Source organism: Anguilla anguilla, chromosome 9, assembly GCF_013347855.1.
Source record: "Anguilla anguilla isolate fAngAng1 chromosome 9, fAngAng1.pri, whole genome shotgun sequence".
NCBI classification, from domain to species: Eukaryota; Metazoa; Chordata; class Actinopteri; order Anguilliformes; family Anguillidae; genus Anguilla; species Anguilla anguilla.
Genome location: NC_049209.1, coordinates 28,808,595 through 28,835,997, shown reverse-complemented (window position 1 = coordinate 28,835,997; position 27,403 = coordinate 28,808,595). Strand labels below are relative to the sequence as shown.

At 43.3% G+C, this 27,403-nt stretch overlaps 1 protein-coding gene across 4 annotated transcripts in view; it reads left to right on the top strand.

Moving 5' to 3' along the window:
- Nucleotides 1-27,403, top strand: part of LOC118236630 (chromodomain-helicase-DNA-binding protein 3-like) — a 41,778-nt gene that overhangs the window by 2,193 nt on the left and 12,182 nt on the right. For 2 of the 4 annotated variants that reach the window (XM_035435151.1, XM_035435148.1), the window contains exons 2-39: nt 2,395-2,528; nt 2,781-2,957; nt 3,384-3,508; nt 3,826-4,064; nt 4,260-4,387; nt 4,749-4,890; nt 5,458-5,636; nt 6,294-6,569; nt 7,074-7,277; nt 8,334-8,551; nt 8,907-9,038; nt 9,235-9,343; nt 10,137-10,328; nt 10,550-10,750; nt 11,766-11,903; nt 12,017-12,138; nt 12,402-12,575; nt 12,684-12,825; nt 13,901-14,032; nt 15,164-15,281; nt 15,814-15,938; nt 16,211-16,442; nt 16,731-16,900; nt 17,123-17,300; nt 17,910-17,996; nt 18,325-18,410; nt 19,359-19,492; nt 20,008-20,152; nt 20,628-20,784; nt 21,440-21,579; nt 21,878-22,100; nt 22,835-22,960; nt 23,465-23,593; nt 23,709-23,817; nt 24,389-24,521; nt 24,705-24,900; nt 25,109-25,272; nt 25,690-25,816. In XM_035435151.1, the coding sequence (XP_035291042.1) occupies nt 2,395-2,528; nt 2,781-2,957; nt 3,384-3,508; nt 3,826-4,064; nt 4,260-4,387; nt 4,749-4,890; nt 5,458-5,636; nt 6,294-6,569; nt 7,074-7,277; nt 8,334-8,551; nt 8,907-9,038; nt 9,235-9,343; nt 10,137-10,328; nt 10,550-10,750; nt 11,766-11,903; nt 12,017-12,138; nt 12,402-12,575; nt 12,684-12,825; nt 13,901-14,032; nt 15,164-15,281; nt 15,814-15,938; nt 16,211-16,442; nt 16,731-16,900; nt 17,123-17,300; nt 17,910-17,996; nt 18,325-18,410; nt 19,359-19,492; nt 20,008-20,152; nt 20,628-20,784; nt 21,440-21,579; nt 21,878-22,100; nt 22,835-22,960; nt 23,465-23,593; nt 23,709-23,817; nt 24,389-24,521; nt 24,705-24,900; nt 25,109-25,272; nt 25,690-25,816 (5,943 nt within the window). The remainder of the gene's footprint in view (nt 1-2,394; nt 2,529-2,780; nt 2,958-3,383; nt 3,509-3,825; nt 4,065-4,259; nt 4,388-4,748; nt 4,891-5,457; nt 5,637-6,293; nt 6,570-7,073; nt 7,278-8,333; nt 8,552-8,906; nt 9,039-9,234; nt 9,344-10,136; nt 10,329-10,549; nt 10,751-11,765; nt 11,904-12,016; nt 12,139-12,401; nt 12,576-12,683; nt 12,826-13,900; nt 14,033-15,163; nt 15,282-15,813; nt 15,939-16,210; nt 16,443-16,730; nt 16,901-17,122; nt 17,301-17,909; nt 17,997-18,324; nt 18,411-19,358; nt 19,493-20,007; nt 20,153-20,627; nt 20,785-21,439; nt 21,580-21,877; nt 22,101-22,834; nt 22,961-23,464; nt 23,594-23,708; nt 23,818-24,388; nt 24,522-24,704; nt 24,901-25,108; nt 25,273-25,689; nt 25,817-27,403) is intronic. The other 2 variants (XM_035435150.1, XM_035435149.1) reach the window with 2 other exon arrangements.

Below are 27,403 nucleotides of genomic sequence, written 5' to 3'. Positions count from 1 at the left end.
CATCTGTCTCCAGTGGTCTTCGTATTTTGCCACTGAAAAGAGGCATAAATGCAATGTTGTTCGTTTGTCTGGCAACAACCATTTTGTATGGTTATTGCCAGTATGTATACTCGGTCTCGGGGAACCAGTACTAGTTTTCCTTTCACCTATAATTGCAATCTCTGAATTTTAACGAGCGGTTAATTGTTCTTGTTCTTAATAATTGTACTGTCCAAAGACTAAGGACCACAATGGGAATACGTCTTGTGACATTATTGTGTTATCCCAATGATTAATATGCTGTATATACCTTGTGATATATTGTATTTTGATTTACAAATAAATGAAATCAATAAGTAAACCCCGTTAGCCACATTATGCCAGAAATAGCTATACAACTATGAAGAATAAATGCCCCTTATTCACATCCCATTTGGTTAATCAGATCCACTAATGGGTGCTATATGGAAGATGATTACAATAGAAAGAGGACATATATTATATTGATTCAATTGTAGAATGACAGTTAAAATTCTGTGGGGTCTTAATTGCTGGTCTGGCAACCTGACTACTGAAACTAGACGATTTGTGGAAAATGGCAGAGAGCAAATGATGAGGTATCCCTAAATTGTGTTAAAATACACAAGGGAAAAAAGCACATACAGTACTGTGTTTTCAATCACCCTAACCGATCAACAGATTGGCTGTAACAAAAGCCTGCATACATGTTGAGGTTCCAGGATGGGGTTTAAAAATCTGTGATCTTGTCCACCAAATTTCTGCACCCCTGCTCTCAGCCTTGGTCTTGGGGGACCTGTGTGGCTTAAATTAAGAATTTTAACAAGATGTTAAATTTTCTTAACTGTGCTTTTCATGTTTTGAGGGATTATTTATCCTCTTAAGCCACATTATGTCAAAAATAGATATCTAGGTCATAACGAATAAAAGTCTCATCTCCAAACTGCTATTTTGCAAGCAATTACATAAAGAGTGGTAAAAACATTTTTAACTGACCAAATTAAAGCCTGAGGTGAATCAATATGATTCTAATTGGTGGAGAATTAGACATGCAGCCTCTAAAACTAACCATTTGGGAGATGAAGAATTCAAAGACAAAGAAAATAATATCGAGCCAAACCTGCTTTGTAGCTTCAAGGAAAAAATTATGAAGAAGCTAAACACTTGTGTTCAACGACCTTAATTGAGAAAGAGATTGGTTGGAATAAAAACCAGCAAACACAGGAGACCCCAGAGCTGAGAACCACTGCTCTAGAGCAATGGTACAGACTCTGTCTTGGGGACTCCGTGTCCATTCCAACCACAATCGCAACCCCAGAATTTTAACAAGATGTAATTTTTTCTCAATTAGGTGCCTTTCATGTTTTTCAAAGGGATTATTTGCCATTTTAACCCACATTATATCAGAAATAGCTGTACATTCCGTGAAGAATAAAATTCCCATGTTCATATAATGCTTATTGTGCTACATTGCAAACAATTACATAAAGCAGGTATACTTATGGTTCAAATGAAAGACTGAGGTAAATCAATAGACTCCTAATTTGGTTGTTAAACTCATGTGTTTCTTACGTAAATCTTGTTCAGCTTATTAACTATGGTGCAGGTTTGGCATGTCATCTTGTTATAATTTGCTTTGTCTTTCAATAATTCATTGTCTTCCAGAGGGTTAGTTTTGGTGGTCAGGTGAGCCTATTGATTCACTTCAGTCTTTAATTTGATCAGTTAAGAATAATTTACCTCTTTTTTATGTAATGTAGCACAATAAGCACAATGTAAACAAGGCAATTTTATTTTTCGTGGCATGCATAGCTATTTCTGACATAATGTAGCCTAAGAGGGTATATATAGCTAAACATGAAAAGCACCTAATTAAGAAAAATTAAATTGCTTGTTAAAATTTAGCTTGTTAAAATTCTGGGATTGAAATTGCAGTTGAAATGAAAACCAGCATACACAGGGGGGCCCCAGGACTGAGTTTGGGAACCACTGCTCAACAGAGTACTGTAGGTTATGAGTCTTAACCAATGAGGCTAGTGGGCAAATGAAACAATTCTTTGAGTCAGCCTGGCATCCCACATAAAAATATTGCAACACTTCACAAAATTTGTACAAATGTACAAATAGTGGTCATTTTCAGATATTACAATGTGTCTTTCTTAAATACACTGTAGTAAAATATATTTATCATTATGTTTTCAAAAAAGTCACATATTTCCTATATAATGCAGTGTATTCCATTTCCATAAAGGACTTGTTTGTAAATAATAGAATGCAATTTTCAGAATTTGTTGTGTTTGAAAAGGTTATGTGTGCAATATGTGTCTGAGGGAGTTCTGTCAGTTAGACAGGATGTGACGTAGCTCCCTCCTCTGCTCCCCACCTCCTCTGTTTCAGATGAAGCTGATGAAGGGGGAGAGCCCTCGGACAGGGATGGAGGGACAAAAAAGAAGAAGCGCGGCCCTAAGAAAAAGAAGGAGACAAAAGAGAAAGATGGGAAGCCGGCAAAAGGTCGCAAAAGAAAAAAGATTGTGAGTCGCACAATTTTGACCACTGGTTTCAGTCACTAGCTATTCATGTTGTTATCGTATTATCTTTCTAATATTAAGGACATTTAGACTAATTTCTTCATTGCTTGTTTAGATCACTTGGCTTTCTCCTAACTTCTGTACATCCTGTCCTTCCATATCTTTCTCTCTGTCTCTCCTCCCAATCATTCTTTCTCACTCTCCCTACCTTACTCTTTATCTCCCTCCCTCTCTCCTCCTCTCTCTCACTCACAGGACAGTGATGTAGACAGAGACTCTGAGCGGGATTATGGAGAGAACTCAGACAGTGGGGCAAGCGGCTTCACAGCTGATGGGAAAAAGAAAAGAAAAAAACACAAAGAAAAAAAGGAGAAGAAAGTCAGGCATAAGAAAACTGAGGACGGTGACAGCAACCAGGAGGATGTGGTCAAGGTGAGGGAGGCCCAGAATCAGGAGAGCAGGCAAAGTTTTCAATTAATTGTTTTTCGCAACTGTTTGAAAAACAGTTGTAGGGTTCAATTATAATAATTGATTTATATTTAGATCATGTTTATTCAACCAAAGGCATAATTGGAAAGATTTTTAGATAGCTATTCATATTAGTTAATGGTGGTCCCTTTTATTTCACTGCTTGTTTATTTTTGCTGGTGCTTGTTTAATTAAGGTGTAAGACCACAAATATGTGATTAGAATGCTCTTAACTGAACGTTGTAATGCTGATGTAACAATTACTACGGGCAATTGAAAGCAATGGAGTTCTAGAACAGTGACTTAAAATTTTGAAAAAAAAAACATTCCAAAAACCTACTCCTGAAAGGGCTTGAAAGGCTCTTTCCCTGATTGTCTGACCCTTTCCAGCCAGTGGAACAGAAGTCATCAGGGCAGCTAGCACGAGACTGGGGATTGGAGGATGTGGATCACACATTCACAGAGGAGGATTATCACACACTAACCAACTACAAAGCCTTCAGTCAGTTCATGAGGTAGGGGCTCAACCTTAAGAAAATGGATGACACTGCAATATTCTGTAAATATGCTGTCTTTTTCATAAGTATAGTGGAAATGCTTTTACAGTAGTGTAATATATTACAACAAATTAAAGTGGCAATACTTTGTATATTTGGCAATATATTATGAAATTTGCAGTATATTCAATAATATATTTGGTATAATGTATTTATTTCAAATGTATTCCATTTCCACAAGCCCAGTGACCTAACCACGACATTACATTGTTTCCATGCAATTATAAAAAATTGGGGTATAATCTGTGTCTGCTCTCCTTCTTCCCTACACACAGGCCCATGATAGCTAAGAAAAACCCCAAGATCCCCATGTCGAAGATGATGACCATCCTTGGGGCCAAATGGCGAGAGTTCAGTTCCAACAACCCCTTCAAGGGTTCTGCTGCTGCCGTGGCAGCCGTTGCTGCAGCAGCAGCGGCCGCCGTTGCTGAACAAGTTTCGGCAGCAACTGCCTTCCCTGAGCCACCACCCCAACCCCCTCCGGTCCGCAAGGCCAAGACCAAAGAGGGCAAAGGTCAGCACAGGGAGAGACGTGGCACCAGTTCACTTAAGTCAATGCATTTGGAAAATGGAATTAAATATTTTGTCAGTTTTACAACGTGCCTGAAGTGTTTTCTCATGAATCTTGCACATCTTTGTTTGTGTTTATCGAACCCCCCCCCCCCCCCCCCCGTCCCCCCGTCCCCCCCACACACACACACACACACAGGCCCAGGGTATAAGAAACGCAGTAAAAGCCCACGCGTAATGGAGAAGAAGAAGGCCAAGGTCAAGAAGATGGCCCCTCTGCGCATCAAACTGGGAGTGCTGGGTGGCAAGAGGAAGAGAAGCAGCTCTGTAAGAAAGCATGCGCCTCAATGTGCGTGTGTGTGTGTGTGTGTGCATCTGCATATGTGTGTGTGTGTGCGCATGTGTGCGCATCTGCTTTGTGTGTGTGTGCATGTGCGTATGTGAGCATGTGCATCTGTGTGTGTGTGTGTGTGTGTCCATTTGTGTGTGTATTTGCATTTGTGTGTGTGTGAGAGAGAGAAAGCGAGAGAGAGGGATTGCGTGTGAGAAGGACATAGGCCCCCATTTTCACTGCAAGATGCGACTTGTTAACTCAATTTCAGTAATTTCATGACTAACACACATCATGTGCAGCGTTGTACGAAAGCTTGAGTCTGTTTGAAGTGGCTAATGTCTGTCTCTTACTCAGAGTGAGGAAGTGGATGGTGAAGACTCAGAACAGGAAGACTCCAGTGTTCTCAGCTCCCCTGTTCGCCCGGACAGCGGTGGCCGGCCCACCAAGAACAAAAGAGGCCGACCAGCCAAGAAGAAGAAGAAGAAGAAGAAGAAAGGTACAGTGAGTTCCCTTGTATTTAATATGTTTATTAAAGAGTCACATAGTTATAGTTTATTAGTTCCGAACAACTAAATGAACAACTACCCATCCAACTATCCATTTATTTTCTAAACCGCTTATTCCTGGTCAAGGTTGCAGGGGTGGGCTGAAGCCTATCCCTGCATGCATTGGGCGAGAGGCAGGAATACATCCTGGACAGGTTGCCAATTTATGGCAGGACAACACACCATTCACTCACACATTCATAGCAAAGGGGAATTTAGAGTCTCCAATTAGCCAGCTGCATGTCTTTGGACTGTGGGAGGAAACTTGAGTACCTGGCAGAAGCCCACACGGGCATGGGGAGAACAACAAACACCATGAGCAACCATTGCTACTATTATATAAAAAGTATATTTCTTACTATTATATGAATAATATTTGTATGTATTAAAAAATGTACTTAAAAAAGTTGGCAATGTATCGGTTATGTCATGTAACTAAGTATATTTATGTGTCCATTTCAATCTCTCTCTCTCTCTCTCGCTCTCTCTCTCTCCCCCCCCCTTCTATCTCTCTATAGGTGCAGTTGTGGGAGAGGAGGGTGATGGCTATGAGACTGATCATCAGGACTATTGTGAGGTCTGCCAGCAGGGTGGCGAGATCATCCTGTGTGACACGTGCCCCCGTGCCTACCACCTGGTGTGCCTGGAGCCTGAGCTGGAGAAGGCCCCGGAGGGCAAGTGGAGTTGCCCCCACTGTGTGAGTAACTGCCCCAAACCACCCCCAAGTGCATCACAAACCTCCCAAACTGCCTCTGCACCTACTTCAGCTCCCTGCTATGCCTGCACCTACCCCCACTGTGTGAGTAACTTACTGCCCCATGTGCCCCCTGAACTTGCCCTCACTGTGAATCTATGCTGCAATTCTAGTTGCTATCGGGTTAGCTCACGGTCCTATAACCCTGAAGAACCACAGGATCTGTTGGTTTCTATTTTCACAGCAATGGCACAGCAACCATTTCAGACCCAAGTAACCGTGTGAGGCAAGTTAAGTACTGTATGTGATCGCCTGACTCAACTGATCAATTTAGTGGCCTTAAGTACTCCTGGAACAGTTTAGGGTACTTGTTTTTGTAAACAGAACTATGGAGTTACACTACTGTTCTACGTTATCAATGATTGAAGATCCTGAATTATTATTTCATAGATGTTTAAGTTTGTCATTAGTTCAGTCATAGTATGAATAAAGAATCAGTGGTACTGAATGGAATCCTTTGTGTTTCCGCTTTGAGCGAATTCTCTAGCTGTGTATAGGGTGCTCTCTTTTGTGTGATGCATTATTGATATGCATACAGTATATGTAAGTGTATATTGATACTGAAATCAATATGTAACCACCTCCACCTCCACCCCCCAGGAGAAGGAGGGCATCCAGTGGGAGGCAAAGGATGAGGACTTTGAGGAGTTTGAGGAAGAGGCTGAGGAAGTGGGGGCTGGGGCAGGTGCTGGTGCTGGTGCTGCTGCTGCTGCTGGGGAGGAAGAGGAGGACGATCACATGGAGTTCTGCAGAGTGTGCAAGGATGGAGGGGAGCTGCTGTGCTGTGACTCCTGCACCTCGTCCTATCACATCCACTGCCTCAACCCTCCCCTGCCGGAGATACCCAATGGAGAGTGGCTCTGCCCACGCTGTCTGGTGAGTGACATCTGTTCTGGGCCAATCAGGATTGAGCATGGGTGGGGCAGCAGTAGGGAGTTTTTTCAGTCAGCTAATGAGTATGTGGAACTCATAGGGTGTTAACATTATAGGTATGTCATAGGAAGGACTTGCATATGCAAATGGATCCTGTTGCATTCAAGCATACATAGACTTGGCAAGATGATGTGTTGTCCAAAAGAGTATTTGTAGATGCTTAGGTCAAAGTTGATAAAACTGTAGGCTACTGTTAATCACATTAATCTGTTTAAAGCTTCATTCTGTGGTATTGTGCGAGTTGCACTCCATAGTATAACTTTGTTAGACTGGTAACACAGTATGTGCACTGCACTAGTTACTGTGGACATGCAGTTGTGCTGACTTAATTCTGCATGTGTATATACATTACACTTATTTTTAATAAGGGGGGATACAGAAAATGTGCTTGTTCATTAAACAGACATTATCTGACCATAACTTTCTCTTGTATCCCCCCTCTGTCAGTGCCCCGCAATCAATGGCAGGGTTCAGAGGATCCTCCACTGGCGCTGGGGTGAACCCCCTCCCCCGGTGCCCGTGCCCCCAGCCCCTGACGCCGACCCCCAACAGCCCCCTCCCCCTCCGATGAAGGGGCGCGCAGAGAGGGAATTTTTCGTCAAGTTGACAGGACAGTCCTACTGGCACTGCACTTGGGTCACTGAGCTCCAGGTGAAAGAGGAAGGTCGCTCTGTCTCTCTCTCTCTCTTTCTGTCTTATTCTCACTCTTTGACTCTCTGTCACTCTCTCTATTTGGCTCTGCCTCACTATCTCTCAATGTCTTTATCAAAAAAAAAAAGGAACTTTAGTGTGCTTGATTGGCAATATTTGCCAAAAACATTTGAAAAACTCATGAAACACAATTTATACTTCTGTTATCAAAGACTTACCTTATGTATGTGCACACATAGATGCATACATACATGCGTACATATATACCTACATAGATGCGTACATACATACATACTTGGGGTCTGCAGAGACAACACTGTCTATGTCTGTATCTGTTCAACCACCAAAATGATCTGTACCTGTATTTGGATAGAAAACTGAAAGTGGGTGTAGCTTAAACTGGAAGTTGTGTAAATGAGATAAATTACCAGTTTTCTAGCCTAATGTAGGCTACATTGGCATTATAGCTTTTGTGTTTCAAAACACCATAGTCATGATTTAACACCCACATACTGTAGCATTAATCATTAAATAATTTATTTCTAATTTGTTTGTGAATTTGTATTTTATAAACAACACCCACCTAGGTGTTTTAAATACCATTATATGCTACTACATTTGATAATATTCTCTGTCTATTATCTGAGCAACACTAGTTCTAGCTCAAGCCCCCACCGACACTGCAGAAAACAGTACAAACTGTAGACTTAGTCAATGTCATAAAGAATAGGTTAGAAAGAACTCCGTGCACCTAACATACAGACATAGAACAAAATGTATTTATTTATTTATTTATTTATTTAGGATCCCCATTAGCAATACACAGTGTGCAGCTAATCTTCCTGGGGTCCGAACATAAAATACATACAATAACACATACAGTATGTGTTTATCAATGGAAAATGTGATTCTTTTCTGTATGCAGCACATTATCCAAGCATGTTCACATAGGGTATTTGGGTTTAGATACACACCTAATACGTTCACACTTACATGCTCCTCTCTTTACCATGTGTCCTACCTCTTCATCTTCCACTCCTCTCTTCCTTTACCCAGCTGGAGATCTACCACTCGGTCATGTTCCGGAACTATCAGCGAAAGACAGACATGGACGACCCCCCCACCCTGGAGTACAACTCAGGGGGGGAGGAGGAAGGGGGGAAGTGTGAAAAGAGACGGGCCAAAGACCCACAGTACGCCGCCATGGAGGAGAAGTTCTATCGCTATGGCATCAAGCCTGAGTGGATGATGGTGCACCGTATCATTAACCACAGGTGTGTGTGTGTGTGTGTGTGCGGGTGTGCGTGCCTGCATGCGTGTGTGTGTGCGTGCGTGCCTGCGTGTGTGTGTGTGTGTGTGCATGCGTGCCTGCATGCGTGTGTGTGTGTGCATGCGTGTGTGGATGTGTTATTTGACAGCATGTATTGTTATGAAATTAACATAAATTAGGATTAGGTTCAGGCTAAACTAAAATAAAATATTTGGCGGGTGGGGGATTGTTACATTGATGCTTATGTTTTAGCTGTAGCTTGACTGAACCATATTCCACTATGTTTTCTTTTGTACCTTTTTTGTATCATATGTGTATGTGTGTGTGTGCGTGCGTGCGTGCGTGTGTGCTTTGGGCAGTGTGGATAAGAAGGGGAATTGCCTGTATCTGGTGAAGTGGAGAGACCTGACCTATGACCAGTGCACCTGGGAACAGGAGGACCTGGATATTCCTGGCTTTGCCATTCACAAGGCCAATTACTGGAAACACAGGTACCACCGTATGCTGGAATCCCCCCATGCAAAGGGGAATACTCAGGCATGTGTGTGTCTGTAGAAATAACCCAGCGTGTGTGTGTGTGTGTTTAGAAATATGCCTGTATGTTGTGTGGATAGCTGCACTCCTGTGTGTGTGTGTGTGTGTATGTATGTGTATCTGTGTAAATAGCCATGTGTGTGTATTTCTAAGGGAGGAGGTGCTGAAGGAGGACCCAGACAAACCTAAGAGGATGAGGAGCGAAAGGAAGGAGGAGGAGGATGAGGATGATGATGAGTCATCAGGCACTCCTGTCACTGATGTGAGTCCACTACTCCTTAGCCAATATGCTGGCCCATTTTACGTCAGAAAAGAAATCCCATTTTAGTACGGAAAGGAAAGATGAGTATTAAACAGAAATGAGTCACACTTTCCAATGTAAAAAGAAAAGTCAAATTGAAATACATGTTTCACTCTTACTGCCTTTGGGTCCATTTGAATTCAGCTTGTTCCAAAGCGGCCTGACAGTGACTTCAGTTTACTCTAATGGCCCGCACAGTCCCCAGATCTCAATCCATCAGAGGACCTTTGGGATGAGGTGGAACTGGGGTTCGCAGCATGAATTTGTGGCCTAAAAATCTGCAGGAACTGTGTCATGCTATGGAGTCAGTATGGACCAAAATCCTTAAGGAATGTTTCATGCACCTTGTTGAATCCATGCCGCAAATAATTCAGGAGGACCGGGGTTCCCCGGTGTCCTGGCTAAAATCCCAGATCTGGCTCTCGCAAAAACATGCCGCCTTATCATCCCCTGATTTAATTGGCTAAAAAATGTTCTCTCCCTCCAGTGGAGCTGCTTAGTGGCCAATAATAGAGGATTGTGGTTGTACTGGGCAGCTCCCAGGTGTGAATGTGTATGAGTGCGAAGCAGGGCGTTCCTGCAAAAGAGCATCTGTGCTCAGTGAACCTACCCTGGGTAAATAAAGGTTAAATAAATAAAATAAAATATGAAATCACATCACTCTACACCCATCTATGGCGTACAGAGGGCAACTGTAGATCGGCCCCTGCCTTCACAGCGCTCTCCCTGACTGTCCCTCCTCTTCCTCCCCCAGCCGACGGTGAAGTATGAGGAGCAGCCCGACTTTGTGACGGTGACGGGAGGCACCCTGCACCTGTACCAGCTGGAGGGGCTGAACTGGCTGCGCTTCTCCTGGGCACAGGGCACCGACACCATCCTGGCCGATGAGATGGGCCTGGGCAAGACCATACAGACCATCACCTTCCTTTACTCCCTCTTCAAGGAGGTATGAGATGCACCATATGTACATTTACCGCACTGAGCATGCTCAGAGAAAGCCCCTAAATGGGTGGAACACTAACCCTCTTTGTGATCATTTCTGATAGTCTTTCAGTCTTAGTATGTTTTTGATTGGTCCAGACAATTATTTCAAGTGTACATTTGAGCTCTAAGAATTTGGCCGGCCTATCTGTGATGCACTGGTATCCACCACCTCCAAAATCCCAGGGTCACACCAAGGGCCCTTTTCTGGTGAGCGCCCCACTCTCCACCATCATAAACTGGGAGAGGGAGTTTGAGATGTGGGCCCCCAACTTCTACGTTGTGACCTACACTGGGGACAAGGAGAGCAGGTCCATCATCCGTGAACACGAGCTGACCTGCAACGACTTGTCCGCCAAGGGAGGGAAGAAGGCCTTCAAATTGCGGGTGAGGACCAAGGACCAAAATAAGCTTCTCCTCTCTTTCATGTATAACTCTTGACAGTTAGAGTTAGGGATAGGCAATAATACTCTAAAATGTATCTTACAAAATAAATCCATTATAAATGTATATCAGCAAAGTCTATTGTTGCATTTCCTAAGTATACCATTAAGTGTGCCATATAAATGCCACTATAGTAGGTGTAAATCATTGAAGTATATTGTTGCATTTCGTAAGGTGATACAAAATACAGTTTAACGTCTTTCCCATTTTGTGACATATTAGTACAATATAGTTGTGTATATATTACTGAGGAATTTGGGCAGATGTCCTGCAGAATTATTTTAGAACTGCAGCTCAATACATTAAGCTGGAAGCAATTTTTATTCATTTTTATGATTTACGTCTAGAGTTTAAGTATTCATTTCTGGTTAAAATAGTCAGTGTTGGGATATGTACTGAAGGCTTTACACGTTGTTATCCATATTATCTTTTTCATATTTCTTGTTTCAGTTTATATAAAATGATGTGTTCTGTCCGGATCAGCAGTCAGTATGTTTTATAGGAAAGGGGATGACTGAGTGACCCTACGATCCAGATACAAATATCATACAGGCCATTTCCTATGGGCCTTGTGCAAGAAAACATTACAAAAGGGAGGATGAGAACAACCTTTACTTTCTTATCGAATGAGGTGGTCATCCTTGAAACTGGCGTACACATCTTTGCACAGTCCCTCTCCAGAGGCTATAAAGGCTCGCAGTAAATAATGGTTTTTTAGTACAGTGTTGACTCTGTCAGTAGGTGTGCTCTTTCTGCAGAAGTTAAGTTACTTATAATTGGATCTAGTGTGCACTGTTCTCCTGACTGGATTGCATCTTTATTACAAGACAAGTGTGGCTTTTCCCTTCTCCACCCAACAGTACTATATTTGCACACCTGCAGAGTGTTAATGACTAAATATATTTTCGTCCAACTAGTTTACTGATTTCCCACTGCGACACTCCCCTTTTCTGGCCAGCAGGAGGCGCCCATTAAATTCCATGTGCTCCTGACCTCTTATGAGCTGGTGACCATAGATCAGACCGCGCTGAAGTCCATCGACTGGGCGTGCCTGGTGGTGGACGAAGCCCACCGCCTCAAGAACAATCAGTCTAAGGTACTTTTGGAATTGTGTGTGTGTCTGCATGTGAGTGTGTGTGTATTTGTGTGTTTCAGATAAAAACAGTATAATTTCTCCCTGTCCCTCTCTGTCCCTCTCTGTATTATCAGTTCTTCAGGAAGCTGAATGACTATAAGATTGATCACAAGCTGCTATTGACCGGCACTCCCCTTCAGAACAACCTGGAGGAGCTTTTCCACCTGCTCAACTTCCTCACGCCTAACCGCTTCAAGTAATGACCGTTTCTCTCACACACGTGCATACACATGCATGCACGCACACACACACACACACACACACAAACACACACACACACATGCACGCACGCACACACACACACACGCACATTTTTCAGTATCTAAAAAGAATGTGTTTAGCCTTTCCTTAATCTGCTTTTTTTCATCCTATCCTTCATCCTGTTTTTGCTCAACACCCCCCCCCCACCCCCCATTGGTACACTCCTTCACTCTTCCCGTCTCCTACCACCCCCTTCAGCAACCTAGAGGGGTTTCTGGAGGAGTTTGCAGACATCTCCAAGGAGGACCAGATCAAGAAGCTGCACGACATGCTGGGGCCGCACATGCTCAGGAGACTGAAGGCCGACGTCTTCAAGACCATGCCAGCCAAGACCGAGCTCATTGTGCGCGTGGAACTCAGTCCCATGCAAAAGTAAGGGGAGGGGGAGGAGCCACGCTCTATGCAGAAGTGAGTGGGAGGGGCTTAGGACCATCCACCTGTAAACCTGTACTCACAATGAGAACTCCTTTGTCTGAACAGGAAATACTACAAGTTCATCCTGACGCGTAACTTCGAAGCCCTGAACTCCAAGGGTGGGGGGAACCAGGTGTCCCTCTTGAACATCATGATGGATCTGAAGAAGTGCTGCAACCACCCCTACCTGTTTCCTGCAGCTGCCATGGTAACGATCCATATTTCGCTGCATCTACCATAGCAGCCACCTCTGTTTCCTGTATCTGCCATAGCAGTGCTCCAAACCTGTTTCTAGTAGCTGGCATATGATTGGGTCATATTGGGATGGTAATGTCCTCTAGCTGTTGCAGTAATAACACATCTCTGTTTCCTGTAGCTCCCAAGATAAATACCTTCATCTATTGCATGTACCTGGTCTAATACTGATGTATGTATCTTTCCTGTATCTGGCACTGTAGTGGTCCATACCTGTTCCTGTACCTGCCATAGTATTGTCCCATATTTGCTAGCATTTGCTCTAGTGGGCGAAACAGCCCTATCTTTGCCTGGTCCCTATGGTTACAGTGTTGTGGGAGGACAGTAGGACAAATGGGAGAAAGTGAAGAAAATAGCGTAATGATGACAGATGTGGAAGGGAGGAATTGTAATAACATTTGGATGGAAACCCAGTCTCCAGAAGGTTGTGTAAGAAATTATTTCCTTTACATAACAAACAATGAAAGTTATATAATAGGAAATTACAGTGGAATATCAGGTTATCTGCTTGTCTCTTTATAACAGTTTAGAGTATTTTCCTGTTAACTAGGAGAAATATATGTTTGACTGCCACCTCCTTCCATTGATGTGGTCAATTATCAACTGTATTTGTCCGTGAGAACGAAAGAAAAAAACAGAGAGAAACAGATAGCAGAAGAAAGAATGGGCTAAGAAAGTAAATAATGAGAGGGTGACGGAAGGGTGGAAATGGTTGGATGAAAAAACCTACTAACAATATACGAATTGTGTGTGTGTGTGGGTGTGTGTGTGTGTGTGCATATGTGCGTACATGTGTGTGTGTGTGTGTGTGTGTATGTGTGTGTACGCGTGCGAGCATGTGTGTGTGTGTGTGTGTGCATATGTGCGTACATGTGTGTGTGTGTACGCGTGCGAGCGTGTGTGTGTGTGTGTGTGCATATGTGCGTGCATATGTGCTTGTGTGTGTGTGTGTGTGCGTGTGTATGTGTGTGTGTGTGTCCACATGTGAATGACATCGTCTTTACTCCCTGTGTTTTATGGGGGTGTAGGAGTCTCCAAAGACAGTGAGCGGGGCGTATGAGGGATCCGCTCTCATCAAGGCTTCAGGGAAACTGCTGCTGATGCAGAAGATGCTGAGGAAGCTGAAGGAACAGGGCCACCGTGTGCTCATCTTCTCCCAGGTAACCTCCAAATCCCCAAGAAATGCTCTGTCACTAGCTATGTTCCAGAGGTGAGAAAAACCCATTTTAGTTCAGCAGTTCAGCATTCGACTTTAAAAATGTCAAAATGAATTTGCAGTTTAATCTTTCTCAGCTTGCAGCAGTGTATTTTCATCAGAATCCATGATGAGAAAGTCCAAAGAATGAACAAAGTTTTCAACTCTTGTAGTGCTGCCTGTGTTCATCCACATTTTTGTGAGAAACTTGTAAGTAATTTTAACAGGTTCGTCACAGGACAGTGAATTTTCGGCAGCTTGAAATAGTAGTGCTCTGCATGTTTTTGTCTTTATTTGACATGTTCACCTTAAAAAATACAGAAATGATCTGATCAAGAAAAATGCATAACAGCTAATACACTGAAGCCCTTGAGAAATGACCCGGTCTATGTGTTGCTGATTTACTGTTAGCCTTAAGAGTCTAAAAGATTTGTAAAATCCATTGCCTTTGAATTCTGTCTTGTTGTCAACATGTAAATGAAAATTAAGAGGACCATGTCTAGTCAGGTAAAATAATTGGTAAAAATTCTGCTATGTCATTAAGAAAAAACTGAGTTCTCTTTAGGAGGGCGATAGATTGTTGCTAGGAGCACATTCAGATGGTTATCGAGGCAAGGTATTCAAGAGATTTAAAAAAACTAAACAATTATCTGCATATATAGTGGCTACTCCACCTCCTCTTTTGCCTTGTTTTGCATTATGATGAAAAATATGATTTTATGGGGAGCCCTCAACAGTACTGCCTCTTGATAACCTAAGCAGGTCCCTGTTTAACGTAAGAAATTAAGTTTGTGCTCAGTACAAATATCATTTACACGGTTTTATGTGTAAGCGGTCTGACATTTAAAATTGCCATGCTGCATAAGCCAGGCATACGATATAGATGATTTGAAATGAACTTTATTAGTATCATAGTCATGCTACATTGTCAGCCCACAAAGAATTATGTTTTCTATTTATTTAAATGACGAAATAAAGAGATAGAATTTTTATTTTATAACACCAATGATTTTACCAAATCATTGCCATAGAGCATAGAAGCAATAACTGTGACTCACCCATAATTCTCTTTACCATTCCATTTCACTTCCTTTAGATGACGAAGATGCTGGACTTGCTGGAGGACTTCCTGGACTATGAAGGCTACAAGTATGAGCGCATCGATGGTGGCATCACTGGGGCCCTGAGACAGGAGGCCATTGACCGGTTCAATGGTGAGGGACTCAATCTCACCGCCTCTGCTGTTGTCTGAGTCTTTCTCTTTGCTCAGCCACCATTCTTACATTAGGCCTTTATAACATTACATTGCGTTCATTTAGCAGATGCTCTTACCCAGAGCGACTCACAATGAAAGAGACCATAAGTGTATCCTCCGGAGTTATGTGGGTAATCATTTTCAGACATGGCCATTTACATTCTCGCACCAGTGAGCGTAAGTGGAACATCAACAAAGCAAAAAATTCTGGTTATCATACAGTGTGTCAACTTATAACCACACTACAAATCATCGATTGATGTAGCTAACAACACATAAAACATGCTATTGCAATCCTAAATTCATTCTGTTCACCTAGTCTTGCCTTTCTTGCTACCTATGTTTGCTACATGTGTTTCTTCATATGTTCTGTCTTAATTTTTTTGATTGTGTGCTATATTTGTGATATATGCAGTGGACTTCACAGCACTGTGTGACCTTAGGATTTCTCTCTCTCTCTCTCTCTCTCTTTCTCTCTCACACATACACAGCTCCTGGGGCGCAGCAGTTCTGCTTCCTGTTGTCCACCAGGGCAGGGGGTCTTGGCATCAATCTGGCCACCGCAGACACCGTCGTCATCTTTGACTCAGACTGGAACCCCCACAATGACATACAGGTACTTACACTGACCACTGGTCTAACAGCTTCATTACCAAGGAAACCATTTGCACACTGTACTTCCCCAAACCAATATTAACCGCACTGAAGTGGTTTATTTTCATATGTTGCTAGTTTCAGTTGCAAATAGAACGACTTGGCTGTACATTATACTGTTTTTTTCCAGTACAGGTTATAGTCACATAATCAACACCCTCTTAACCAATCAGAATTGAGTATTTAACAAAACAATAGTGAAATAAATTTGACTCTCACCCCCCTCCTTCCCAGGCCTTTAGTCGTGCCCATCGCATTGGCCAGGCCAAAAAGGTGATGATCTACCGCTTTGTGACCCGGGCTTCGGTGGAAGAACGGATCACACAGGTGGCCAAGCATAAGATGATGCTGACCCATCTGGTGGTGCGGCCCGGACTGGGCTCTAAGGCTGGGTCCATGTCCAAGCAGGAGCTGGATGACATCCTCAAGTTTGGCACTGAAGAACTTTTCAAGGATGAGATTGAGGGTGAGGAAACGGCAAAAGTTGGATAGAGGAGGGGGGATAGAGAGATAGAGAGTGAAATGGGTTTTGGAAGTGAAGGAGAGAAGGGTTTATAGGGGTAGACAGAGTTGGCAGTTTATTTGGGGATATTTGAGACTAATATTTGGCTTTTGTACTACACCTCATTCTGTCCCACTGTCTTCCTCCCTCTGCCCTATCCCCTCCCCCCTTCCCCCTACACACTGCCTGCTTCTCGCTGGGCTCCTCCCCTAATCCCTCCTTTGGCTCCTCCCCCTGTCTCCCTGCGTCCAGCTGGGGACAACAAGGATGAGGACAGCAGTGTGATACACTACGACAGCGTTGCCATCGAGAGGCTACTGGACCGAAATCAGGACGCCACCGACGACACTGACGTGCAGAACATGAACGAATACTTGAGCTCCTTCAAGGTGGCCCAGTACATGGTGCGGGAGGAGGACAAGGTATGTGTGTGTGTGTATACATATGGGTGTGACAGCGCTGACCACTGTGTATGTGTATGTGTGTGTCAGTACTGACCTATGCCTGCTTATCTGTGTCATTCTTGTATTCGCTCCCTCTGTATCAAAGCTGTGACTGTGTCTGTGTTGACCTGCCTTTCTCTGCACGTATATCCGTCAGTACTGACCCATGACCCCTGTCTCTCTCTGCCCTGGGGTCTGTAGATGGAAGACATTGAGAGGGAGATCATTAAGCAGGAGGAGAACGTGGACCCAGATTACTGGGAGAAGCTGCTGAGGCACCACTACGAGCAGCAGCAGGAGGACCTGGCCAGGAACCTGGGCAAGGGCAAGAGGGTCCGCAAACAGGTCAACTACAATGACGCGGCGCAGGAGGACCAAGGTACACACCCCTGAGGGAGGGACGGGAAAGGAGAGGAGAGGAGAGACACTGTGCTGTGTTATGTGACTGCCTCCCACCCTTACATAAATTAAACATACTGCAATATATAGAAATTTTGATTACGATATTGTGACATTTATAATATGTGAGTAAATATATGTTATTGGTGCTTTCTGATATTGTCCTGTATTCTTTAAAAAACATTGAAACATACAGTACAGTTGCCTCCAAAGTCATTCACACTCTTAATAAAGATAAGCAAAAACAGCTTACTTTTATTATTTCACCAATTAGTTCTACTTCCTGGTTGAAGAATTGTGCTAATTAGCAAATCCAGGCGATTGGAACAAAATACAGGAGAGGACTTTTACTTTCAACAAGAGAACAAGACAAGAATGACGTAAAATAGCATAGATGCATTTTATACACATGGGAATAGACACAGACCATTAACTGACTCTGGGAATGCCTTGGAAGATCAGAGGTTCACATTTCTGGTCAAGGAAACTTGAGAATGGTCAGTGTGTGATATGTGCTGTTTCAGCCAGCAGGGGGAGGTGTGGCTCAGCATAGCCTATTGACTGTGCACCACTGTATGTGCTGTTTCAGACTGGCATGCTGGTGTTTCAGATAACCAATCAGAGTATTCTGTGGGCTCAGAAGAGGAAGATGAGGACTTTGATGACAGAACAGAGGGTAAGAAGGCCCAGTTTGTATGGCACCTTAAATGAACTGAAGTGAATTACTCCTATGCATGTCTTTGTGATAATTAACACTGACTGTATATTATGTATACATGTAATAATGTTTTGTAAATACCCAAGGCTTATTTGAGCTTCTGGTTTATTTTGATATTTTGTTTGTTTAGTTAATTTATCAATGTAGTTGATTTTTGATTTTATATATTTTAATATATATTTAAAAATATGAATTTCACAAAACACAAATTGGAGTTGAAAGGATGAGGAAGCCTTCTTGTTGTGATGAATCTGCTGGCTAACTCAATCTCTGTCCCCTTTTACAGGCCGTAGACAGTCTCGGCGTCAACTTAGAAATGACAGGGACAAGCCACTGCCCCCCCTGCTGGCCAGAGTTGGGGGAAACATTGAGGTAAGGCTCCTTGGCAGTGTGGTACCAAGAATAAGCTCACATACCTAAAAAGGACCACCAAAAGGTTTTGGGAAAATGCAGTGTTCAAAAATTGCAAAACAGAATTGTAAAATTAATATGCTGGTAAACATATTTTGTGTAAGATCCAAGGCATTAGAGAGGGGAAAATTTACAAGCCTTTATTCTGTGGCCAAGAACACCCAGAACTTCCTCAGAACCAGCTGCTGATGACCAGTGCATTGCAGCAAGAATTCCTTAGTCATGGTCACCCACTGGAAATTGTTTTGTCCGACACTTTTTTTAATGTTGCAATTTGCAAGTCACTCATTACCGAAGAGCATCAGTAGTGGATCATTACCTCTGAGAGTTCTAAGTGCATTTCTCCTCTCAAAGAGCCTACAATTTTGGTTACTAATTTGGTCAGTTCTTTATTTATTATAATCTGGAATGAGCACTATTTCAAATACATGTATTTGAAATATGTGTTTGCATGTACTGCATATGTAATACAAGTTGATTGCCTTTTGTTTTGTATGGTTTACACGTCTGCGTCAATGACAAAGAAAATTACACCGCCACCATTTTGATTGTAGTATATAGATACATTTGTGTGGAAGGTATTTTGTTTTTTACACAGAAACACCAAAAACATATAAAATTGTTCACAACAACATAATATAGTTCTATCTCTGCATTTCAGCGGTTTTGTGTAATATGTACTATAGATGTTTTAGAAATTCCTTGTTTGATGTGATATGAAAACTAATCAAATTTCCCCATGTATAGTAAAGGTATACTAGTTTTGTTGCAAACATTTTAGTGTATTTTTCCTATCTCTGCTTATTCCCTCTCTCTCCCTCCACCTTTTCTCTCTCTCTCTCTCTGTCTCTTCCTCTCCCTCTCTCCCTTCCCCCTCATTCTCTCTCTCTCTCTCTCTTTCTCTCCCAGGTGCTGGGTTTTAACACTCGCCAGCGGAAGGCATTCCTAAACGCTGTGATGCGATGGGGGATGCCAGCTCAAGATGGCTTCTCTTGTCAGTGGCTCGTTCGGGACCTCCGGGGCAAGAGCGAGAAGGAGTTCAAGTGAGAGCGGATGGGAAGAGTCAAAAAGTCATCAGCCAGGAGTTTTAGAATGTTTGCAGAGGGAATTTTGTTCAGTGTGATCTAAAGAGTATTAAAATGGTGACTTTGGTCTCCAAGATTCAGCTTGTCAAATATTGAGTCCAGAGTACAAGACTGATCTGCTTAGCCATTCCATAACTTGTTATGGAAAGAGTAATATAATCTGTTAATCATTGTTTTGATGTGGGCTGTAGTTTTTACTCAGTAACATTCTCAGATTGAGACTCGCCTGTCTTGTGATGTCTGCTGTCCCCTTTTTCTCCCAATTTGGAATTTCAAATCACATTGATCAGTACTCATCATTGCAACCTCCACTGTCGATTTTAGGCAGTGCAGATAAGCATGTGCTTTCCTCTGAGGCATGTGATGTCAGCTCACACCACAGTTCACAAGTGGGGTTTGCACAGTTAGAAGACATCTCTTCACTTATTTTCCTCCCTCTGTCTCCTCTCATCCGTCCGCCCCACCCGCACCAGGGCCTACGTCTCCCTGTTCATGCGGCATCTGTGTGAGCCGGTGGGGGAGGGCTCGGAGACGTTTGCCGACGGCGTGCCGAGGGAGGGCCTTTGCCGCCAGCCTGTCCTCACCAGGATCGGAGTCATGTCCCTGGTCAAGAAGAAGGTCAGATACACTATGGGGGATGTAATGGGGGGGAGCGTAGCACAGAAAAAATACACACACAAACACACTCACACTGGTCCAGAAGGTCTGGAATAAGGGACTGAAATATTGGAATTATTTATGAATGTTCTAGAGCAGGGATTCTGAACTCAAATCCTGGAGGTATTCGGGGTGGAAGGGACAGAATTGATGAACTCGGGGATAAAGCTTTTCAGCTTTAAGCTTTCAGTCTCTCTCACTCTTGTGGTATGCTGTTTTTGGTCTCAGATGCCTTCTGTGAAAAGAAGTATTAGCTGAATCTGTCTTGGTACTGGGCTAAAACACAAACCCTGTTGAAAGAATCCACACAGCTCTTTTGCACCTTGTTTGTTGTGGAGCTGAGCCTGCAGATACTGTGGCCCTCCCAGGCTGTAGTTTGAGAGCTCTTTGCTGTAGCTGTGGCATGGCAGTGATGCTGTGCTGGGGTTCTGTGCAGGTGCAGGAGTTTGAGCACATCAATGGGAAATGGAGCCTTCCTGAACTGAAACCGCTGGTCAGCATGGAGTCCTCTCGAGGGTCCTCCCCCGGCCTCAAAACCACCACCTCCACCCCCGAACCCAGCGCCAACACGACCCCCTGCACCTCTACACCAGGTAACACACACACACACAAACACCTCTACACCAGGTAACACACACACACACCTCTACACCAGGTAACACACACACACACAAACACCTCTACACCAGGTAACACACACACACACCTCTACACCAGGTAACACACACATGCACCTCTACACCAGGTAACACACACACGCACCTCTACACCAGGTAACACACACACACACACACACACATCCTGCACCTCTAAACCATGTAACACACACACACACCTCTACCCCAGGTAACACACACACGCACCTCTACACCAGGTAACACACACACACCTCTACACCAGGTAACACACACACACACACACACACACACACACACACACACACACATCCTGCACCTCTACACCATGTAACACACACACACACACCTCTACTCCAGGTAACACACACACAGCCACATGCACACACACTCACACATCCTGCAACTCTATACCAAGTAACATACTGTCATACACATATGAAATGATATGATGACACTTCATTGTCTGATTGCTCAGAAAAGCATAGCACTACAAAATACTTTAAATATTAAACATATGCACACATATCCAGCACAGCTACTGCAGGTAAACATATACAGATTGATCGGGCTCTGAGATAGATCAGAATCTGACCTGTTTGGCCTCCTCCAGCTACCCCCTCCCCACCTGACAAATCGGAGAAAAACGGAAAGGAGCCCGTAAAGGAGGGAGAGAGCCAGCCAGAGCGAGAGGCTGAGAAGGAGAAGGAGGAGAGCGAGAAGGACAGCAGTGAAAGCAAAGATCCCGTGGAGGTACAAGATCAGTGACATCAGCCTAACATTGCCATAAAGCTGGAATGGTGGCTATGGACATGAATCTTTATCTATAATAATAATATTAAACTACCACTTTTATTACTTCTACAAATACGATTAATCTATTATTATTAATACATTTGTAATAATAATATAGCACGAGTTAAATTAATTAGAAGTTCCTAAATTTCAGCCTTGCACTTTGTATCGCCTGTGCCTCTGCTCTAATTCTTAGTACTTAACCCCAAACTCCAGTCCCTGGAAACTAACATGTCTGTCACAACTCTCCATAAAGCCTCCGATCACCATGAAGGACGCAACACAAGCTTCGTCCCCCGGCCAAAAACCTGACACAGAGGAAGGGGCTGCGGTGACAGAGGAGGAGGGGAAGGATACTCCCCCAGCCCCCCCACAGGAGGAGAGGAAGGCAGAGGAGAACAAAGAGAAAGGGGGACCCGCTGACGCCGAGAAGCCGGTCTCCGATACAGCGCCCCCTGCTGTAGAAGAAGAGAATCAAGGTACTGCTGCGGATAGCTGTCAGTTTAGTGCCTTCTGTTGTTCATACGACCATAAGAGCTACTCCTGTATTCCTCCGGGAAAGCGTGACTGGGATTTTCACAGTACTTTCAAGTGGTATCTGACCACTGATTTGTATTTGTGGTTGGAGACCACGTCTCCTGGTAGGAGAAACAGGAAAAGTATTTCAGCCCTTTTTAGATAATTTGTCATTCAAAGCTAAAAAATAAATCAAGGAGTTTTCTGTTTCCATGGCTCACAGGGCATTATGGAAGATAAATATTTAATCCTGACATACCTATCCGTAATGCATTTAATCCTTGTACGAAGATTATTACTTATAGGATCCAATTAGCAAGTCTGAGGGGGAGATTCTAATTCTATCCTCAACCCTCATATAAAATTCAGGTCAGTCCCATGCAAATTCAAAGTTGGGCCAAAGAAAGTCCAAAAGAAACGATACACACTGCATCCCGTTGAGTGCTCAGTAGTGCAGGGATGGCTCATCCCTTATTCTGTTTCATTGAATTTCTATGGTACCTACCTGTGCTGTGTCAGTCATTGCAGCTTGGATGTAGAAACAGAACATTTGGGCATTTAGCTGAGACTCTTATCTGTGTTACAAGCTCACTTTTTACAACTTCCACCGGAGGAATTCAGAAAAATCACAATTGGTAAAACCTTTAAGTTAAAAAAATAGTCAGGTGAACCTATGATGCTTTGACTGTTACTGCAGAGGTGGAAAAGGTGGAAGAGGAGGAGGAAAAGACAACAGATGAAAATGGCGACGAGTCAGCCGGAGTCTCAGAAACAACAGGTGGAAAAAACAAGGAGGATAGCCTGCCCTCTGATGTCAAGAAAGGTGAGCGACCATCCCCTTCTCTCCCTCCTCACTGGCCATTCATCATCTGTCATGTGTTTCTCATTCAGCCTGTAGACACTGTTGCATTATGGGTACAAGAGTTTTCATTATTATTCTGATATAAAGAGGTTGAATCTTATGTTATATGAAAATAAATTTGAGCCCATAGTGCAAGGGTCTGCAACCATGGTCCTGGAGAGCCGCAGGGTCTGCTAATTTTCAGCATTCTCAGCACTTATTTTATGAATTAAAGGAGCTGATTGTATGGCAGACTCACCCGACCTGTTTTCTTGGCCCTCAACTGGTTGCTGATTTTTAGGTGAATACCAAAACAAGTTGGCCATGTAGGTTTCCAGGACCACAGTTGCAGTTTCCTATCATAGTACTATGTAAGGTTGTAATGCTAAAAGAATTAGGAAAACTACTTAAAATGTGCCAAACACAGCTGTAGATGTATGGGGCTTGGCTTGCCAAGTTGGCCCATCCAAATGTCTACTTTTACAGAGGAAGTGAAAGGTGAAAAGGATGCTGGGAAGGATGTCAAAGGGACAAAGGAGGAAATTCCCAGAGGGACCAATGGGAAGACAGAACGGCCACGCTTCATGTTCAACATCGCTGATGGCGGCTTCACTGGTAACTTTGCAGCAGCCATAAACGATAACAGTCTGGCGCAGCGTGTGGTTTGAGATTTTATTTTTCAATGTTCATTTTCCTGTTATTGACTTCTCGGTATCCGCATTGCCCACAGAGCTGCATGCACTTTGGCAGAATGAGGAACGGGCAGCTATATCCTCGGGGAAGGTGAACGAGATCTGGCACCGAAGACATGACTATTGGCTCCTGGCAGGCATCGTGCTGTATCCTTATTAAATGGCACTACAGACAGCTTCTACTCTAAAGCTAACATCATTAGCTTACTTAGCTTAGCCTATCTTAGCTTTACTAATTCGCATGATAGCTGTACACACAGTAAAATTTTAGTGTTAACTCAGCTCACATGTACACATGTATCAGAGTTCATTTAACATATTAACAACACTGTAGACAGCCTATGAACGTGCTGGCGGGTCATCAAATATGTACAGTTTTCAAAAATATGCATTGCGCACAATACTGTCTGGGCCAATTGAAAACACACCAAAACTGATATAATATTTTTAAAAAACACTTTTGAGGGAAAGTGAACTATCCCTTGAATATAAACATTATCTGTTAGGGACCAGTATAACTGAACACTGATAAAATGCCCTATGTATCGCGCATGTGTTTACATCCACAGCTAATTTCCCACACAAGATCAGAGGAAAGTTATTCAAGTATTTTTACCTGTGGTCTTTGTCCCTCCTGATGTCCCCCAGCTGTGCCCCCCCCACCCCCTTCCCCTTACTGGCCCCCATGTTGGTGGTTTTTGCCCTTGAGTCCCCATAGTCATGGATACGCACGTTGGCAGGACATACAAAACGACGTGCAGTTTGCCATTGTCAATGAGCCATTCAAGACGCAAGCAAACAAGGGCAACTTCCTGGAGATGAAGAACAAGTTCCTGGCTCGCCGTTTCAAGGTGAAATGAGACTCAAGAGTAAACCTATGTCACAAGATTGAGAATGTAGTGCTTTAAGTCGTGAATGGGCTTAGCTATGATTAGCTACCAAGCTAAAATTACATGTAAGGTAGTTGTAATTACCAGCAATTGGTGGTATAAAACAGTATCAACGGAGTGGTAAATGTAATTCTCTCTCTCCAGCTGTTGGAGCAGGCGTTGGTGATCGAGGAGCAGCTTCGCCGGGCAGCGTACCTGAACATGACCCAGGACCCCACCCACCCCGCCATGGCCCTGAACGCGCGATTCGCCGAGGTGGAGTGCCTGGCGGAGTCACACCAACACCTGAGCAAGGAGTCACTGGCCGGGAACAAGCCTGCCAACGCTGTCCTACACAAGGGTGAGAGAACAAAGGAGAGAGAGAGAGACGAGGGAAAATGTTTTTTTAAACATGGTTGCAGCACAAAAGAATGTTATGACATTGGGCTTGATTTCTATATAAATTCTGTAGCTTGATTTCTTCGAACTGCGTGATCTGTGGATAGAGCCCTGTAACTCTCAGCTCAGCGTTTTAAGTGTGGTGCGATTGGGTGTTGTTGTAATTGCAGTGTTGAACCAGCTGGAGGAGCTGCTGAGCGACATGAAGGCAGATGTGACACGGCTACCTGCCACACTGTCCCGCATCCCACCCATCGCTGCCCGCCTTCAGATGTCTGAAAGGAGCATCCTTAGCAGGCTGGCCAACAAGGGGAACGAGGCCCACATACCGCCGGTACTTATATATACGTACACACACATACACATACACACACACGCGCACACCCACACAACCACAGTAAATACACTCAAACACACACGTCCACACAGGCGTGCACACATGCAGTTCCAAACACACACACACACATTCACACACACCAAAACGCACAGTAAATTCTCTCAAATGCACACACTCACACGGACGCACACACATACAATTCCAAACACACACACATGCAGAAACCAGTAAACACACCCAAGCACACCCACACACTCTCACCCCCATTGTATGCACACATATGCTCATACTGTACACACACACACCTGGTAAATACTGCATGCTGCATATCAGTTTCATACTGAATTATCCTGATATCACAGGCTGAAATTGTATTTGACTGTTGTACTTACCCCCATCTCTCTCTCTGTGCAGCCTATCCCCCTGGGACCATATGCAACACCACATAATTTTGGGGCACCCTTTACCCCTGCCCCACCGGGAGCCATGTCTCTGGGGGGAACAAACTACAGCCACATGCCCCCTGGGTCATTCATATCAGGTCAGTGTGCTGAATCTCACATATGAGAATCACACTTGCTGACATGTGAGGTCAATTTTCAGATCTTAATCATGTGGAGGACAGTGTTCAGATATGAATTACATACAAGACCGGTGTGCAGAACTGCGTCTTGTGACATCAGCGCTCAGCTATGTTGACTTTGAAGCTGATTGTCCCTTTAGTAAAAAATATTTTTGGGTCAATGTGAAAGTGAGCATTGCCAAGGAACCCTGAAACTGTGGCAGCTGGTTATGTTGTAAGTTGCTCCTGATAAGAGCATCTGAATGAATGGAATGTAATGGGGTCTGTACAGTAGGATCAGGAATGACTTCAGAGGGAAAAGAAAACAGTTGTGCAGAGAAATGCAGTGGCTCAAGACCTGAAAGACTGTGCATGTGCAAGAAAATAAGAGCAAGGTGGGGGTGATACTTCCCTGGTAGTTGATATTTACTGATATTCAGTCCCTTGTACCAATACCCAGGCTAGAGGGGTTTATATCAAACTGAAGTAAGGAGTTAGCTGGTTTTCTCATTAATCCTGCTTTGAGAGATACCCCTCATTCTATATGTGGTGATGTATTTAGATAATATCATAAATAGAACTTTACCATTGTATTTTAGTCAGATTGTGAATATTCAGCATCTTTGGAACTTTAGGAATGGAACACTGCTCAAATTATGGCAAAATGTCTGTGGAACATAATTGTTTGGGGACTGGGCTCATAATTAATAAGATGTGTTTCAATCCCCAGCTGGGATGTTGCAGTTATACCGTTGAGCGAGGTACTTAACCTAAATCCAGCTGCATTTGTTTTGAATAGAGGAATGTAATTTGTTCAGGTCGCTCTGGATAAGAGAATCTGCTACTTGCCAGATTGTGATGGATATGGTTATGTGTGTGGTGGGAAAGACACACATTTTTCACACATGCTGTGAGCATTTACTTATTTCACTTTTGACCCACCACATATTATTTGTACAATTGTCATGATTGAATTGATCATGTTAGGAATTTCTATCCCACTGATGCTCCTTTAGTTCATCACATTGTTGTGCATATGTATTCAAATGGGAGTTAACTGTACTTATTTTTAGTTGTTTGCATATTTGGAAGTATTATTGCTGTTGTGTGGCTATGGTTGTGATTATACAGAAACTTCTCTAGTTAAGCTTCAGGCAGTGCATAAATAATGTGTGGATATAATGCTGCCTACAGCTGTTCTATGCATACCAATTACATTGGTGGAATTTTACCATAAGAGAAAAATGTTTTTTCATTGAGGGTATGGATTTGAAACTGAAGAAATGGCTGTGAATCCCTTAATTCAACCAGAGGGATATATGCAGAAAAACAGTCTACTTGTTTGAAATGGGCTCTGAAAAAGGCTTTGCTTTCAGAGAAGGGAAGGGTATTTCTGTGCCCTGCTTCAGGTATTAGAATGCCACTCTGTTGTGCATGCACTGACTGGCGAGATTTGGAAAAAAAAAATACAGAGTTGGAACTAAGCAGCAAGCTGTTTAATACTATGCTGTGAAATTATGATGTAAATCAACTTGGGGTCCAACAGAAATCACACATGTTCCTATT